The 19,201-nt window shown below is 36.2% G+C and overlaps 2 protein-coding genes across 2 annotated transcripts in view; both read left to right on the top strand.

The window, feature by feature from the left end:
- Positions 1-4,221: 4,221 nt before the first annotated feature.
- LOC125242739 (membrane alanyl aminopeptidase-like) lies at positions 4,222-13,646 on the top strand. Its single transcript, XM_048151659.1, has 5 exons — positions 4,222-4,255; positions 8,453-8,697; positions 9,508-9,716; positions 12,197-12,355; positions 12,952-13,646. The coding sequence occupies exons 2-5, from the start codon at positions 8,455-8,457 to the stop codon at positions 13,259-13,261; spliced, it is 921 nt and encodes a 306-aa protein (XP_048007616.1). The 5' UTR covers positions 4,222-4,255; positions 8,453-8,454; the 3' UTR covers positions 13,262-13,646.
- Positions 13,647-15,552: 1,906 nt separating this feature from the next.
- The window catches only part of LOC125224957 (membrane alanyl aminopeptidase-like), a 29,206-nt gene continuing 25,557 nt past the window's right edge, over positions 15,553-19,201 (top strand). Inside the window, exons 1-6 of the mRNA XM_048128476.1 lie at positions 15,553-15,672; positions 15,761-16,296; positions 17,491-17,646; positions 18,091-18,408; positions 18,545-18,728; positions 18,812-19,053. Coding sequence (XP_047984433.1) covers positions 15,670-15,672; positions 15,761-16,296; positions 17,491-17,646; positions 18,091-18,408; positions 18,545-18,728; positions 18,812-19,053 — 1,439 coding nt within the window. The 5' untranslated portion in view covers positions 15,553-15,669. The remainder of the gene's footprint in view (positions 15,673-15,760; positions 16,297-17,490; positions 17,647-18,090; positions 18,409-18,544; positions 18,729-18,811; positions 19,054-19,201) is intronic.

Here is a 19,201-nt window from a genome sequence, read left to right as displayed (position 1 = left end):
TTTTAGCATTATGTTCGTTTTAGATTTCCGACTGATCCGCTTCTATCTGCGAAATGGATTGAGACAATCCGGCAAAACAGGAACGATTTTATGTGGAAGCCTACTAAACATAGTCGTGTATGCTCGCTCCATTTTAATGAGCAAGACAAGTACATTAGTAAAAACGGCTTGCGGAAATTACGCCGTGGTACGGTCCTTTCTAAAGTAAGTGCCTTTCTACAAGCTTTTTAGGGTTCCGTAGTCAACTAGGAACCCTTATAGTTTCGCCATGTCTGTCTGTCCGTCCGTCCGTCCGTCCGCGGATAATCTCAGTAACCGTTAGCACTAGAAAGCTGAAATTTGGTACCAATATGTAATATGTATACCAAATATATCAATCACGCCGACAAAGTGCAAAAATAAAAAACTTAAAAAATGTTTTATTGGGGTACCCCCCCCCTACATCTAAAATGGGGACTGATATTTTTTTTCATTCCAACCCCAACGTGTGATATATTTTTGGATAGGTATATAAAAATGAATAAGGGTTTACTAAAATCGTTTTTTGATAACATTAATATTTTCGGAAATAATTGCTCGTAAAGGAAAAAAAAGTGTCCCCCCCCTCTAACTTTTGAACCATATGTTTAAAAAATATGAAAAAAATCACAAAAGTAGAACTTTATAAAAAATTTCTAGGAAAATTGTTTTGAATTTGATAGGTTCAGCAGTTTTTGAGAAAAATACGAAAAACTACGGAACCCTACACTGAGCGTGGCCCGACACGCTCTTGGCCGATTTTTGGTAGTAAAGTAACTCTCAAACTAGGCAGGAATTAGATATATTTTCGTCCTAAAATATGATCAGGAACGCCACATTAAAGCAGAACGCCACATCGAAGCGCCAATTATTTAAAAAGCAGCTACAGTTTCAAGGAATTAAATAAATAAATAAATATTATAGACTGGCTGGCAGATTGACTGAGTCCCAAGGTAAGCTCAAGATGCCTTTTGTTGTGGGTACTCAGACAACGATATATATAATATACAAATACTTATATACCTACATAGAAAATATCCATGACTCAGGAAACAATATCTGTGCTCATAACACAAATAAGTAATATCTTAATATTACTTCATTTTTTTAGGATTAGAAATTTGGTCAACAAAGAAGCAGTCGTGGTCAACCTTTCTTATTAGTACAAATATTAGATGTTATGAATTTGTACCATAACGAGATCGTAACAGGCCAATATAAGTTATTTTGTTTTATTTTTATCTACCTACATTTACATTTAGAGGTCTATGTTACGGTGTTTTTTGCAAAACACTTGATCCTACCTCTTTCTGGTCCATTGCAGTACTCACAGTCCACCGCATGTCACCAAATACACAATAAATACAATCTTAATAATAAAGTTTAGGTTTTTTAACATGCAACCTTCCCAGAACTGGATTAGAAAATTTTAAACAACACAGACTGTAACAAACACTTCCTAATTAAATGTATAATTTTGTATTATTTATATACAAATATCAAAAAACACTCTTATAAATTTAGTGTAGAAAACAATGGAGTATTTTATTTAAATGTCTGTTTAAGATACAGTGACAGCGGGCGCAAAAGATGTCTCATATAAAAGACTTCGTGCTTCTTAAGTACTTAATATGTATAGGTATTTTTAAAATAAAAGACTGATTAAATTTATTGGCTTATTCATTTCAACCATTTGCAACAATTTTAAATAATCTTACTTACAGCAATTTCCATGGAACACACACTAAAATTATTAGTAATTAATTACTATGACCAAGTACGACTTTGTAAAAATCCCAACTTCGAGGGAAAACATTTTTCTCTGGCAACATTTTTTGTATGCATGTGTGCGTGGGGTGAGCGTAAAACAGGAGCGTTCCACGCACACATCGATCGTGTTTTGGCTTCATTGTTGGCCGATGAGTTGTATGGAAACTATCATTCTTTATGTAATATTTCTATGTTAGTATGGATGTACTAGACAAAAATATACTAGAATACTTGATTTATAAATATATCAGAATACTTTGAATTCATACCTACTTGAACAACGAAACTAAAACTAAATTTTAAAAACTTAAACCTAACTTAATTTTTTTTAAATCTTACCGAGCTTTACAAAATTCTCTCATGTCTTTTTTATGTTAGACTTTGTTAGGTTTCTGATACTCTGCCATACCCAGTAATATGTCCAAATATTTAATTTTTAAAACTGAAATAAATTACACATAAGTATGAAAAATAAATGTCTAAGGCCGCTGGAATCGAACCAGCGTACTCAGCGATCGCGGCAGATGCCTGTATCCTCTCGGCCACCCAGGTCATAGTTTCTTATGTCGAAATGACTGTCATATGAGTAATTGAATTTACCTTTAGGGTAGAACGATATGGTTCTAGCTTGCCCTAGTCATATTGACTTAAAGTAAACCGACATTATCTTAAATCTGCGGGGGGCCCTTACGGATACACTTCGACCCATCGGGATCTTTTGTGCAATTACCCCCTACGATCCTAAGATCCTTCAGCTATTCAGGAGCTTCTCGACCGTCTCCACGTATCGGATGATAAGGCTCATGGGTAGCTCTTTGAAGTCCTTTGGTACCAGGTAGCCTGCTCCAAAGTTCTTCATTCTTTGTCTGGCGAGGGCGTGACACACACATTAGATGTCTGACGGTCTCTTCCTCTTCGCCACACATGCGACAATCAGTGTTGTCAGGGTGTCCCATCTTGGCCAAAATTCCTTTGACCCCGTAATGGCCTGTGAACACCCCCGTTATAATTTGGAGCTGTCTTTTTCCTAGCTTCCCTATTAGCTTTTTGCTCCATCCAGAGTCTACCCTCCGCATAAAGAGCTTTGAATGCTTCAGACCTACCAGGGCATCCCACTCTTTTTGGTGATTAGCATTTGTTTGAACCATCATTAATTTTCTTATTGTTTTCTAACCATTTCAAACACCTTAATAGATAACGTGACAGACAAAGTCAATAATGAGTAAAGTTAATACTTTAGTCTGGATGTATTAGTTTATCTTCTATTCTGATAGTGATAACAACACTCGAGATGTGTTATCTTTCTTTGAAATGCTTAAAACAGACAACGGAGTTACAGTTTCTATTTGGTTGAAGTGTGGTCGGCAGGTAAGTTTGATTGTATTATTAAAATATGAATTATATTATAATTTATTATTGCTTAAAAACAACCTTTGAATAACAAACAAAAAAAAAACTCTTCACAAGGTGCCATCAAACCAAGAGAAGCCTTAGTTTATTAGTTTTATGTAGGTACTTTAACTAATAGATAGATACATTTATTTGTACTAATCATACATTGTTACAATTATGTAAAAATTAAATAAAAAATACAATTATTCAAATAAAATTCCATTAAAATTATGTCTAACTTGATGCTATTTTAATACATTAAAAATAATGATCAGAAAAGTGACATCAATACAATAATTACAACACAATTAGAAAATCAATAAAATTACAAACGAAAACAATAATAATAAATAAGAATTCGTAAATACAATTTTAACATGGCATTTTAAATAGGTCATATTTAATATTTCCACTTTACATAATAATTATTATGCTACAATATGGCCCTCTCACGTAATGAGTAGCAGCGGGACGTATGTAGTTGTAGACTCAAATTTTATATATTATTCTCTTTATTCATTTTGATTCTTAGGCTAGGTTTGTTATAATATGATTATAAAAGTAAAATACAAAACCACATACAAAACAATACAAAATATATAAACACATTATAAAAAACCTAACCTAGGGTGCCGCCAGCAGCGGGGCAGGGCCCAAGCTGCCGGTGGTTAGGGCTGCAGAGAGAGGAACCGTCGGACTATCCGCGCTGTGTCCAAAATCACCGCCTTCTGCATCTGGCCCTTGATCCAACCACCGAGCGAGAGTCTCTTAAGATGTTGGTCGAGACTCTTCGCTATGAGACCGTTCGCTGAAACGACTATCGGGACAATGATCGTTGAATCAACATCCCACATGGTGGTTATCTCGTGAGCCAAGTCTAGGTACTTACTGGACTTGTCCTTCTCGGCTTTCACGAGATTCTCATCATGGGGGATGGTGATGTCAACGAGTACGGCCCGGCGTTGCGGTCGATCTATTATCACAATGTCAGGCTTATTGGCTACAATAGTCCTGTCAGTGATAATAGATCGATCCCAATAGAGCGTGGCACGGCCATTTTCAAGAACTGGCGCAGGTAAGTACTTGTAGTACGGTACTTCGCGGTCCACAAGGCCGTATTGAAGAGCAAGCTGCTGGTGAATGATCCGGGCTACGAGATTATGCCTGTGCAAGTACTCACCATTAGCAAGATGAGAATTATTATATATTATTATTATTAACCCTTAATTTGGCAGGCAAAAAAAAAATTAAATCTTATGTTTTTTTATATTTCAACGGGCTTGTAGGGTTCTAATAAATCTTAAAAAAATATAAAAAAAAATCTGGAATCTTTATTTTGGAAAAAAAACAACGTATGTCACGTCATACTCTGCCAAATTAGGGATATTTTTTTGTGGAAATAAAACAAGTTTTTTAGGAAATTACAAAAAGGTTTATTTATTAAATGACATAGAATGGAATAATCCATATCATTTCTAAAAAAAGAAAACAAAACTCTGGTAAAAAACTAAAAAAAATTGAAAAAAATTCTGAAAAACAACTCCTGGTTCTCAAAAAAAATACTAACAAAAAAAACTAGGTAAGTATAAAAGTATATTTTTTTGAAATGGATCATAGTGGCGGAAATCATTGTTTAGTGTGGTATTCTAAATGACAATTTCTATTATTTTTGCCAGCCACAAAACACAAACGAATGTTACACTTTATGCAGATCACTGTGGTAAGTTTTGTGCAAAGACGGCATCTCCCTTGAGTTGTGAAATCCAAAAAGTGACCCATATTGTCATATCTTATTTCCTCAAGAGGATGAGTTTGCGTTTGTTTCTTCTTTTTCTTCATATCCCCAGTTTCTTGAACCCTTCCTGTTTTCTTCAGACCTTCAGAAACTTCATATCGAAATAATTTTAAAGGCAATGCTTTTATATTCTTACACTTAGCTTCTTCAGTTCTTTATCAGGCTCTCTACAAAGGTCTTGAATAATTGGCGTCAAGCGAACGTTTTCATCACCATCGGAATCAGAAATGTTAATATTTTCTAGTGAACTAGCAATTGAAGGTGCTGGAGAAGATGATTGTGCAGGAGAAAGCAATTCGTGTTCATCATCTGAGGTATCAGTGCAATCAGAAGCGGCATTTGCCAGCGGTACCAGTGCAAGCAAGCGTCTACCACGTGTTTGCACCTGATGCTGTAGGCAACAGAAAAAAAGCTATGGTGCTCATTCCCACAAACCGAAGAAAAAACTCAAACAGAACAAAATAAAATAAAAACCCAAATTTGGCAATGTATACCGTGTCATACATAAACGTTTTAAGGTTCTTTTTTCACTATTTCGGCTGTCCAAAATCAAAACCTAGCAAGGGACATTTTTTGTCAAAATACGTTTTTTTAATCAATCAGCCTCAAATTTTGAGCTGCGTCTAATGCAAAAACACCTGTATTTCTATCTCAATTAGAATCAAAGTTACGGAACCCTCTAAACCTAGCAAGTGCATATCTTACATGCAAATATCAAAATCAAAATCCTAGTAAGTAACATTTTCAAGTCCAAAAACCTAGTAAGTGCATGCTATACTAGGTTTCTGAGTTTGTAAACGGAACATACTAGGTTTTTGAATATGGAATTGTCCCATACTAGGTTTTAAATTTTAAAAATTGCCGAAGGGTTGAACAAGGAATTCAAATATAACAATAAATAAAACATAGCAAGTCAGTAATGAGTGAAGTTTGAATTCAAACGGTCGCCGTTCCCGCGCCCCCGTCCGCGTTTGTTCCGTTCGGGATCCGAATTTAGGGAACGAGTTTCAACCTGAAGTTTCTAGTTTGTCGTACTTTGCGCTGCTGCGCGGACGCATGATGAATAAAAGTGATCGATGGAGACGAATTTTAGCAGCTGCTTATAGATAGTCATTCTCATTATGTTCGTTGTTTTAGCCCGTGATATTATACTTATTTAATATTGTGTGTGGCGATCGCAAAAGTGTTTGTGGTGCTGAATTGTGGTTTTTTATTTGTGATGTTTTAATGGGGCTTGGATCGAGGTATTAACATTCGGAATGCTTTTTAACATTATTTTTGCGATCTATTTTACGTAGGTACCTACTTAACCTACTTATAAATATTTGACGATGGGAGCAACTTAAAATAGTTCTAACAATTATGCCTTTCCAATCTACCTAAAGGAATAACTGCCAGTAGTACCTAGTGCTTGTAACAGGTTGTTGATGTGCAGTATATGGCGTGTGTTACATATGAAACTATCGTGTTACAAAAAGGACACTCTAGTTGCAAAATTAGTGCCTTTAATGCCAGAAACAAGGCGTGATTTTTGGAGTCGATTGCCAATTAATGGCCTTTCGGATGATCTTTAAACTGGAGGCGAATAGGCTATAACTAGACTCATATCTAATTTGGCACAATAAATAATTGTCTTCTGTAATATTTTGGGTACCTATTAAATGTGTACGATGTCTACGAATTTTTAATTCAAAAATGTGAATAAAATTTTTGGCCACTTAAAACTCTGTCGGCCGTGTAGTGACGTCATATAATTCATGTCAAATCAATCGCTGACATTACATAATACCTTTATGCCTCGTACATAAATTGTCAGAAAGTGTTGTTTTCGCACTGAATGACTTCATTCACAGAAAATTTATAGATGACATGGCTGATGTTGTTTTTGCCTGAAATATTACGTAAACGTATTCTTTAAAAATATTTTTTTGCGGTTTATAAGCCATAATAAAATAATATATAGTGATTTTTTTTTCCGTTAATTGGATAGTAAGTAATGCTATAAGACAAACTATAAAAAGGGTCAAGTAGCCTATTGTTTACCCGATGACTGATTTTTGTTTTATGCATAAAATTTAATTAATTGTCTAATAATGTTGCCTTTTGTTATTATGATCCCATCAAACAAATATTATAATGTGATCAGACACGAAACGACATTTTGATATTTGCTAGTCCCTTTTCGGTGAAGGAAAAAACGTGAGGAAACCGGACTAAGTCCAATAAGGCCTACTTACCCTTCGGGTTGGAAGGTAAGATGGCAGCCGCATTTGTAAAAACTAGTTCCTGCGCCAAATCTTGCGATTAGTTGTCAAAGTGGACCCCAGGCTCTCATGAGCCGTGGCAAATGCCGTGGTAAATGCCGGGATAATGCGAAAATTAACCATTTAAAATACTTAGTATGACCACTTGCTAGCTTTTTGTTTTGTAATTGGCGAAACAATACTATTATTTTTTTGTAATTAATTGTTAGTAAGGCACATAAAAGTTCTAAATAGACACATACATTTAGTTTCAACAGTTTGTCTTGTAAAGCAAGTTATACTTCTTTATATAAAACCAAGTCTTGTGAGAAAAAGGTCTTTGGTACTAATTTTTTTTAACAAAATCTTTGTTTGCCTCTCCTGTAAAATTTCGGTAAATGCACTTGCTAGGCTTTGATTTTGGACAGCCGATTTGGCAGTGTATGCTCCACCATACAGATAAAACACAACATCAATCTTAGTGGATTTGGCAGTGTATGTCACGTCATACAAGAAGTTTGAAGCGAAATAACTAGTAGTGGTTTTGTTAGTTACTGTTTGTTTTTAGTAAAAAATAATGCACAGTACATGTAAGTATTAAAAAAAAAGAAATAAAACAGCATGTTTTATAGAAAATTAAAACGAAAAACGTAAATAATTACCTTAGAAAGTGTAACATTCTTCCGCCGCCACGACATTTTGTTGACAACTGATTATCGATGTTGCCAGAGTATTAAAATATTTTTATACCAATTTAGTGACTAATGTTGCTACTGTACAAAAATAAATCAACCAAAATATTTAGTAATTTTGGTCACTACAATTATTTGAATTGCTAGTATGACACGTCATACACTGTCAAATTAAGGGTTAATCCGAGGTAGCTCTATAAACTATAAACATTAAAATTATTTGGAAGACAAGGCAAATTTAAAATTTTCTAATATGCATAAATAAAAATACTAGACTGATGTGACAAAGCAAAATGTACTGCAGCAGTTAACAATAAGCAAAATAAACGTAGCAGTAGCTTGAATGTTAGTAAAGTAGTTTAGCACATACCTATCTTTGAACGAATTTTAAAAATCATTCTAGAAGTCAGACATTTAGAACCATTTCAAACGGTAGAAATATTATATAAAAAATTAACGGTGCTTTAGACTCAATAGCATAATATTTTGTTGTAATTTTAATATTTTCAATACGTTCTAGTAAATCTCTTCCATCTTTTCAGCCATGCTTCGTTGCTACTTAGCATTCTTATGTGTCCTAGCTGTGACAGCAGTTAGTGATACAAACTATAGGCTGAACTCTCTCGTCAAGCCGTCCTCATACATCATAGCCATCACTCCGTACTTCGACACCAATGATGCAACCGCCTTCACTTTCGACGGAGAAGTCAGCATAATGATCTCAACAACCACAAATACTAAACAAATCAAACTACATTCAGAAGATCTTGAATTTACAGCTAGTGACATAAATCGGCCTGACACTAGTGTTCGGTCGGTCAGTTTGCGCAATGCTGACACGGTAAAAAGTGCAGCACGTGTCGCCGCTCCGCGCGCGCCCCCCCTGCGCGCGCGACCGCCCCCGGTAAACTCGATACTACGTCAGCGTGCTTATGCTGATGTTGTGGGTCAGCCTCGAACAGCTGACCGGGTCAAGGCACCTACTAAGGTGTGTGATGAACGGGCCCCACTCAAGAAGTCCTCCTGCGCCAGTGTGGATAAGGAGGGATTCACACTAGTGGAAAGAAAAACAAGACACGCAGGGCGCCTCGAAAGACTCTGTGTGGCACTGCAGAGCCGGTTAATTCTGGTCTACGGGTCGCAACACCGAGTAGGGCGCTCTATGTGTCTCGCCTGCACTACTCCGCCGTGGCAGACGAGGTGGTGGACTACGTTCGCCGGAAGACTGGCTACACGCTGAGGGTGCAACAGCTGCAGTCGCGTCACTACGTGCACTTCAGCTCGTTCGTTGTGCGCGTGCCGCGGCCGCTGCAGGACACCATCGCGAGCGCAGACTTCTGGCCGAAAGGTGTGGTTTTTCGGCGGTTCCGGGGCAATTTGCCGAATCCTACACCGGGGCAAACGACGCAACGGAGCCACGCAGTTACGTCATCGCCCAAATCAATTGTTTAGTTTTAAACTTTATTGTTTTTTTTTTTCATGTTCTTACAAACTGTTTTTTTCTTTTATGTTATCTAAGTTTCGTGACGCATTGGTTTTACTGTAATGTCATGTAAACATGTTTTTACTAATAAATAAATAATAAATAAATAAATAAATAACAGTTACTAGTGGACAATTCGTTTTAGCATTAGATGAAAACAACCCTTTAGAGTTTGATAAGAACTATACTTTTGCGTATATAAACATGCAAAATGAACTTCAAGTGGGAGTAGATTACAAGTTGAAGATTGTATACACGGGACCAATAAGGACAGATCTGAACGGGTTTTATAGGAACTACTACATTGAGAATGGAGTTGACAAGTAAGTATTGACTTAACATGTTTATTATTACAACAGGCGTTTCATATATACATCATGGAATTTAAATACTTGACTTAGATGTAATTTGTCACAGTCATTGTCATCGACAAATTTCCATCAACATTATAAAGCAAAGTAATTGATTCGTTTAAAAATAAATCACAAATTTATATTTACAAGGTTTATTTCTACTTACAAGGTTAAATTTATTATTCTCCACTACCTAGGTTGTCTGGAAGAGATCGCTCTTTAGCGATAAGACCGCCTCTTGTTTTACCTCTTAAGTTGTTGTTTATACTTGCTATGTTGTTTCGCGTATTGAGGTGTGCAATAAAGAGTATTTGTATTGTATTGTATTGTATATTTATGGCCACCAAAAAAAGGGCGTCTTATAAAGGCCTACCTTTTATTGATTGCACATCACAAATGATGATGCGAAATTGTGCACTTGACACCAACATTAGATAAACTACTACAATTGATGTTTTGATGACCAGATAACACCGCGCAGAAAACAACACAACCTCTCGAGATAAAGATTTTGAAGAGTTTCTTTTGTTGCAAAATATCTTTTGTCCGTGTCCGTGGTTTTAGATAAAGTCAACTATAGGATAAATGCTGCTGTTATAATCTACAAGTGAGTCAATAGCTGCATTGATATCACTTTACTTCAAGACTGAATTATTATAAATCTTTAGAATACGAGTAGTTTTATTTAGTTATGGCCCTGAGTAATTATACTCGTATTAAGGTCTACCCCAACTTCTTATCTTTTAACACCCAGAATGTCAAAACAACTCAAGAGTTTTTTTTTTCTTTCATTTTTTTATGGGTAGGTATGTACAAAGTTTGCCATATATATTCTGTCAAACAAGTCTGTCAGTAAATAAAAACTAAGAAAACTATAGGTATCCTTTTCTCTAGCACCCTAAAGAAAAGAATGCATATAGTTTTCTTTGTTCTTATTTACTGACAGACTTGGTTGACAGAGTATATTTCTTAATATCTGGGAAATCTGTCTGTATTGCTTAAAATGAAACAAGACGCCTTGTTCTTATTTACTATTACTTGAGGTCTAACATTTCAATTTTTCACCGTTTTATGTATCCATTAAAATTATATTGAAGCCAAATCCAGTGTCTGTCTCCAATGTTATATTTTGAGGTTTAAATAATTACAAAATTAAATGCACGTTAGAATACTCCTTTAACTTTTCGAAATCGAACGAAACAACCTTGTATGACTTGTAAGTAAAAAATAAAGTTAAAACGTGATCTATCTCACAACTACAAAATATAAAGATAACAGTATTATTTATCAGCGTACTATAGGTACAATGAAAGGTCATTCTTCTCGGATCACATGTGAGGATATTGCCAATTTCTTTCGCGTTGTACCTATTTTGTACTATGCTAAGTTTACACGGATTTAATACTTACTTACCTACTTGAAGCACTGGCTGTTTTGTGATAACGCATGTGGTTCAAAGTATTCAAACCAAATGGCATGTCACCAAACCCCAAATATTTTTTTAGAAATGTGTATATTAAATGGAATATATGTATACCCACAGGAATGAAATCAAAGCTGATTAAATAAGTATACACTCATTTTTCCACCGTGAAAACCACGTAAATTTTAAATAAAAAAATACACAAAATAAATTGGTCTCAGAAATGTGAAAATGCCTAGTCCCATGAATTGATAGTTTTAAACGCCTTCTTTTCCAATTGTTTCGGTTTGAGGACATTGCTATTCAATTATCACTGGTGTCAGTTACTTACTACTTTATTTGCGGCTTAAAATTAAGTCAGTGTAAACTAACCTAATGCAAAAGATCACCTAACCTTACGCCTTAACAAAACATCACAGCTTGATATACTCTCTGAGGTTGGTCAGTTTTCGCCCGTAAAATTTGGTTTAGCTATTGCGAAAAGTAGTTTAATACACTAATGAAACTTGTGCGTACCGTACCGTGTCTTCTAAACATGATTTATCGTGTTAGTGTCTTGGTGTTTACAGTTAACTTATATGTGTTAAATAAACGAAATTGAATACACTTACATAGAAAAATCTAATACCGAGTTTTGAAAATATTCCGAAGAGTAAAAATATACTAAGGAGTAAAAAAAAATTAATGCAAATATTTACCAATTGTAAAATGTCCCCGTAATAAATATTTATACATTTATACTCAGTTTAATATAGGTAATTCTGTGTAGATTTTACCAGGATGTTTATAAAAATGTAACAAGAGTATGTTAAACATTTCATTGTATCACCAAAACAAGTCAGACAAACATTAGATATAAAATAAAAAAGAAGAAGGAGGAGAAAAGGCAAACTTAACTCTTAGAGGAATCTCTTCCAGTTAACCTATATTAAAATGAAGAAGTAATTGAAAAATATTGAATACCTAAGTAGCTAGTATTACATACCTACTAATGTACATAAAAGTAAACAAAAAACCTTTATTACAGATGGTTGGGAGCAACACAAATGGAGCCCACACACGCAAGGAAGGTGTTTCCTTGTTTCGACGAGCCGGAATATAAGGCCATCTTCACACTGGTGATAGACCGACCTGATAATTTTAAGCCTTCGGTGGCTAACACACATTTAGCAGATACTGTACCGCTGTAAGTAATTACATTTGAATTCGAGATTAAAAAAACATAGGTTTTTACTACCATTTTGCCAAGAGTTCTGAAGACGCTTTTACGAGGAATTGAGAATCCTAAAATTGAGGTCCTTTTATGATCAACAACATTACAAAAATGTGTTGGTCTATTTTAAAACTGTTCAGAGACCTTGTGAAAAATACTTAATTTGAATGATGTTCATAACTTACGACTATGTTGTAAACAAACTTAGGGCCAGTTGCATCAACCACATTTGACAAATACATCATCGTCACGCAGCGCGTCTGTGAAACTGCCCATACAATAAAGTTTAACGAACGCTTTAACGGTGACAGACGGTTTGATGCAACCGGCCCTTAACCTCGTAAGTCTCAGGCCAATTATTATTATTATTAAAGTAAATGAAATATATTATTATTATTAAAATTTATTAATTTTTACAATTTTGTATTTGGCACTTTCTTTTATAAGAGTTCAAAAATCTAATTTAATTTGTACTTGTACAAATACGCGGTGACTTAGGAGGTTAAAGGTTCTGTTAATTGTCATCAAACACCAGAAGTTTCTTGAAATTATTTTATAAAATTTTACAGAGCAAACGGTTACACACGAGAAATCTTCCACCCATCACCAAAAATGTCCTCCTACTTGGTAGCATTCATGGTTTCCGAATTCGAAGGACGTCTAACAAATGACTCGCAGTTTGGAATCTACGTAAGACCAGAAGCCATGAACCAAACTGACTACGCTTTTGACTTCGGGTTGAGAGTAGTCAATGCTTTGAGCGACTACTTGGGCATTGATTACTATTCCACAAACACATATTTGAAGTTGGACCATGTGGGTTTGCCGGATTTTGAAGCTGGCGCTATGGAGAACTGGGGATTGGTTAACTACCGGTAAGTATCGAGTATTTCATTTGAGCGCTATTTTATCACTTCATCACTTTTCTTTACAAATTGCAGCTACAAGTGCAATACAAGTTCAGTTACTTCTAAACTCGTCTGTATTGCTATAAATTAAGCAAATTCAGATATTTTGTTTCGTGTAACTGAGTAGATGTAATAAAATTGAAGGCAACGATATTTTGATAGCACCAGAGTTTGACAACTTACTGCTTGGGTTGATCGTAGGTACTATCAGCTGCAAAAATGTATGGCGAATTTATCAATGAATTCATTCATAATTTCTCCATATGTACCATTTGTAAGCTGTATAAGAAGAATTAATTTATTAAGATTACCCTCTTTGTAAATATTGTAAAAATAATAAATATGGTGATAATTTATTATTTCGTTTCTATTGGGTTGGTAAGAAAGTAATGAGCGATCGATTGAATTCAACATAATATTTTTGAGAGAGTTCTAGAATCTTCTATGGTCGAAAGTATATAAAGGGCGAGTCGCACAGTTTCTCGTCAGTCATTCACTAGCTGTCGCCGAGCTAATATAAGGAAGAAAATGGACGAATTAAAAGTGCATGTAAGGCATTGCTTACTATATGAATTTCAGTCTGGCCATTCAGCCGCCGAAGCAGTGCGTAATATATGTCAGCGTGTTGCTCCTGAAGTTGTGTCTGAGGCCACGGCGAAACGATGGTTCCAGCGGTTTCGTAGTGGCGACTTTTCATTATCAGATCAACCTAAGTCTGGTCGACCGGTGAAGATTGATGTAGCCAAATTAAAAACCCTAATTGAAGGAGATCTGAGGCTAACGAGTCGTACTCTTGCTACCGAGTTAGGCTGCTCTCATGTCACCATAGAAACAGATTTACACGAGTTGGGAAAAAACTACAAATACAGTGTTTGGATACCGCACGAACTTGATAGAGATCAACTAAACCGCCGTGCCGATATCTGCATACAACTTCTGTCTTTTCGCCGCACATTCAACTGGTTGGACCATCTTATCACTGGAGATGAAAATGGGTCTTATATATAAATCACACACGCAAACGTCAGTGGCTAGCTCCAAACGAAAAAGGAATAGAGGCACCAAAAACAGAGCCTCACCCGAAAAAAGTTATGCTGTCCGTTTGGTGGGATATTCATGGTATTATTCACTCGGAACTCCTACCAAGTGGAATGACTGTTACCGCATCAGTATACTGTAATCAGCTTGAAAATTTAAACCAAAAAATCTGTCAGAATCGTCCACAGCATGCTAAAGTTTTTTTCTTACGCGACAATGCTCGCCCACACATTGCAAAAGTGACTCGGCTAAAGCTATTGGAGCTAGGTTGGAAAGTGATACCTCATCCACCGTACTCTCCAGACTTGGCACCTACGGATTACGCCTTGTTCAGATCGCTAAGCAATTCCTTGAATGAAAAAAAGTTCGATGATCAAGCCCATCTACGACAGTACATAGCTGAGTTTTTTGAATCTAAACCTAAGAACTTCTTCGCCGATGCTATTCATTCTTTACCAGAACGATGGAGACAAGTAGTAGATAACGAAGGCCGTTATATTTTTGATAAATGATTAAAATAATAAATTAAATAAAAATTACAATATTGGTTGTGATTCGCTCATTACTTTCTTACCAACCCAATAATTATCCCCTACTCTTTCATTAAAACTATTTTTTTAACTGTAGGAGTATTTTATACCACCTACGTAATATAGTTGTACCAGTTGTACCACCCACAGAGTAATGAGGTAGATAAATAATTAATATAGTAGGCGCTGCTAGTGTAGCTAAGATAGAATATCCTTTAAATTGTAAAAAATATGCAAAATATGCAATAAAACATTGTTTTCTGAAACATTAAAAATCGCAGCTTTTGGATATCCAGGAAAATAAATATATCTTAGTTTAGCTGTCTTCAGTGATATGATATGATCGCTGCTTATTAGGCTTAGACCATCATGAAGCACTACATTAAACTCGCGCCATCCAAAATTAAAAAGGTTCATAAAAACCACTGAGTGAGTACATCTTATTTGACAGCATAGAATATTTATAGTAGTACATTTTTACAGCTAAATATTCCAGAAGTTTGTTATCATCAACGTTAAATGTAATGTACTGTTGCTGTTATAAAAGAATATTAGGCTAATCAATTATGACGATTATTATCAAGTATTATTGATTATAAGAAACAAATAACTAAAGGATATGAACCAGCATTGTAAATTTCAATAAAATGTATATCTTTAAGTATGGCCGTATTTTATCATTAACAAATATACATTTATCACATAATTACGTATGTAAATCGGATAAGATAAAGAGATTAAGGAATTATCAGCAAATCCAAGGTAATTTCAGTGAAAACCAATCAGTATTGCATGACAGTTCGGCGACAAAATGGTAAGTCTGATTAATTACAATTATGAAATTAAGTTACTAAATCAAATTCTTAAATCCAATGTTATTCAAATGAAAATTTATTTTTTAGGCTAGTCGCTGGGTATCACTATTCTTGGGTATCGCCCTAATCCAGGGTATAATCGCTGTTAGTCCCATTCCTCTAGATGAAGATGGAGAATGGGACTCTGTCGCAATACCGCTGAACGACCCTGCCTACCGACTCCCTACGACCACCCGTCCACGGCACTATGAAGTCACCATCACACCTTACTTCGAGACCGTCCCAACTGGCGTGGAACCATTCACGTTCGACGGTGAAGTCAGGATTTACACCAGCCCGCAGCAAACATTCATTAACCGAACTGTGATTCATTGTAATGATATGACCATTCATAATCTAACTGTCACTTACACCGATCCAGTGACCGGAGCAGTTCAGGACATTACTGCGCCCGGTCAAGATTTCACATGCGTTGCACCTTACAGTTTTCTGTACATACAAACGAGCATAAATTTGCTGGTTAATCAAGAATATGTGATATCTGCTACGTTTAGAGGAAACATAAATAACAATATGAGAGGCTTCTACAGGAGTTGGTATATCGACACTTCTGGTGTAAAAAGGTAATTTATTATTTTATTAACATTGATTTCCACATCACGTGGTGGGCTTACCGTTTGTTATTTCTAATTGGATGCAAACAAGACAGTGAGGAATAGTAGCGCCATCTGTTATTTGAAAACTGCATATTAACTTTTCTCGTGTTTTTTTTTTTAATACTACGTCGGTGGCAAACAAGTATACGGCCCGCCTGATGTAAAGCGGTCACCGTAACCTATGGACGCCTGCAACTCAAACAGTGTCACATGCGCGTTGCCACCCCATTAGAAACTTGTACATTCCCTTTTGCTGTGTTAAGTACACAGCAAAAAGGAGTGTACAAGTTCCAAGGAGGGTTCGGGTTGCCGACGACTCAAAGGACAATAAACGGAACAAGTTAGTTCCGTAAGTCCTCCCGTCATCAGCACACCGCACCCTCGTTGAGCTCTGGAAGCCTTACTCACCGACAGGAACACAACACTATGAGTAGGGTCTAGTGCTATTTGGCTGCGGTCTGCTGTAAGGCGGTATGCGGTATGTTTGTTTGTTTATTTGTGTAAAAAGTACATAAGCATTACAGTTCATGACAAAACCAAGTCGCTTATATACTAAAATTACTATTAAAAATACGCATGCAGGAAATAGATATTACAGTCGTTATAAAAAATAAAAAACAAATGTCAGAAATTACTAAACTTATACAATTCAAATTCCATTTAAAAAAAACTATACACAAATATTATTTAAATAAATTAAAAGTTTATGACCAAAACCACCAACACTGTCTGCAAACACGTCTATATGTGTGGCGTCCATGGACATGACATTGAGCATGGACAGGGCCCTCGCGGTGGGTGCGTTCGCAGCTCGGCGCGTGCGCATTACACTGGACGCGAAGAGCCGCTGTTGACGTCTCGCCGGCAGGGCGCTCAGCCCGGCGGGACAGGGGCGCGCCGCGCATTTGGCACAAATAAACCCAACCTCTCCAGCACACACGAATTATTAACTGTTCCATTGATAATTCCATGATAATGGATCAGTAGTAGTAGTGGTATGGTGGTGTGCGGTATTCTAAAACAAATGTAACTCTCCATCCAACTAACGGATGACAGGCACTTCAAACATCCGAAAGCGACCAGTTTGTCAATACCACTCACTCTGCCTTAAGAATATGAAACATTCTTAGTTTTAACTACAGCCTACAATTTGTTTGACAGATGGATGGGAACAACCCAATTCCAGCCTGGCCATGCACGCCAAGCCTTCCCGTGCTACGACGAGCCTAGCTTCAAGGCCACCTTCGACATCACCATCAATAGGGAAGCTGGTTTCAACCCTACCATCTCCAATATGCCTATTCGGTCTACTACTACGTGAGTATAAAGAAGTTTAGGATGAATACATACGAGTATAGACGGATAATTCGTTTATTTCATACCAAAAGCAGAGACTTAAAAAATATTGGAACTAAAACAGGATGCGAAAACTGCAAAATGCCGCGACAGGTCACGGCTCTGGTTTTAAACGGGAACATGATGTAATGCAATGTAGTTATCAAAAATGTTTTCCAAAGTAAAATCAAACCGGCCTTTCTAGATATGTATTATTGTACGCATTGTGCCAATTATTTTCTTTAAATATGTAGCTTTAGATATCTACATACTGCAAAACCTCGCTTTCAATTAAAAGTAACAGTTTCAAGTTGTGTCAACACCTAATATGTTGTGATTGTTTTTAATCAGCAATTAAGTGTACCTATATATTTTTAGTTATTGAAGGTATTTTGAATTTATCTGCATTCTTTAATTTGTCCTCAGTTTGGATAATGGAAGGATCTCCGAAACATTCTACACTACGCCCCTTACTTCGACATATTTGCTAGCATTCATCGTCTCCCATTACATTGAAGTTGAAACTAACAACGACAACGACAGGCCTTTCGCTCTCTATGCTCGCGACAATATCCTTACTTCTGGTGAATGGGCTCAAGAAGTTGGAATACAACTTTTGGAAAGGATGGAAATATATACTGATATTCCTTACTACGATATGGCTCATAACATTAACATGAAACAAGCCGCTATTCCTGATTTCTCTGCTGGAGCTATGGAGAATTGGGGTCTTTTGACTTACAGGTAATTCACATTCCAGAGCTTATTAGCTTGGCATATGATGCCCGCACTGAAGTCAGTAATAATGATGCTGGAGTTAAAGTAAAGACAAACATTCAAGATTTTTTATTTTCGTTTTTCTTTTTTTATTTTACTTTAGGGAAGCATTAGTCCTATACGATCCCCAGAACTCCAACCACTTCTACAAGCAGCGAGTGATGAACATCGTTGCTCACGAGATCACGCACATGTGGCTCGGAAACCTGGTCACTTGCGCCTGGTGGGACGTGTTGTGGCTTAATGAGGGATTCGCCCGATTTTATACTTACTTCTTGGCTGATTTGGTTCGTATTTTTTACTTTCCTCTTAACGTCACTACAAGTAAAAATGACAAGATTTTATTTAAATTATATTTGTTTTTTCACAGGTGAGACCCGATCTTGGTTTCGAGACCCGTTTCATCATCGAACAAGTACATACTTCAATGATTTCTGACTCTATTGACAGCGCACATCCCTTGACTGATCCTAGTGTGAACGATCCTACCAGTGTCAGTGCCCATTTCTCAACTATTACGTACGCTAGAGGCGCCTCTGTGATTAGAATGACGGAGCACTTCCTTGGAAACTTTACGTTTGTTAAGGGAATGCAAAATTATATGAAAGAGAGGTATGTTCTGCTTATTTAAAATATTATTGGATATTTTTTGCAAATCAAAAACTGGTCTTCAATTATAACACAAAATGTAATCTCAAACACATTTCCTGAACGAAATCTAACTTCGATCTATCTCGCTGTTCTGTGTATATAGAAACTT

The sequence above is a fragment of the Leguminivora glycinivorella genome, chromosome 3, assembly GCF_023078275.1.
Source record: "Leguminivora glycinivorella isolate SPB_JAAS2020 chromosome 3, LegGlyc_1.1, whole genome shotgun sequence".
Classification (NCBI taxonomy): Eukaryota; Metazoa; Arthropoda; class Insecta; order Lepidoptera; family Tortricidae; genus Leguminivora; species Leguminivora glycinivorella.
This window is presented reverse-complemented; position numbering and strand designations above follow the sequence as displayed.

Coding starts and splice junctions, on each gene's coding strand:
- LOC125242739 (XM_048151659.1), top strand. CDS start 8,455: ATGCTTCGTTGCTACTTAGCATTCTTATGTGTCCTAGCTGTGACAGCA. Junction 9,717..12,196: donor ATTGAGAATGGAGTTGACAA/GTAAGTATTGAC, acceptor CCTTTATTACAG/ATGGTTGGGAGCAACACAAA. Junction 12,356..12,951: donor TTAGCAGATACTGTACCGCT/GTAAGTAATTAC, acceptor AAAATTTTACAG/AGCAAACGGTTACACACGAG.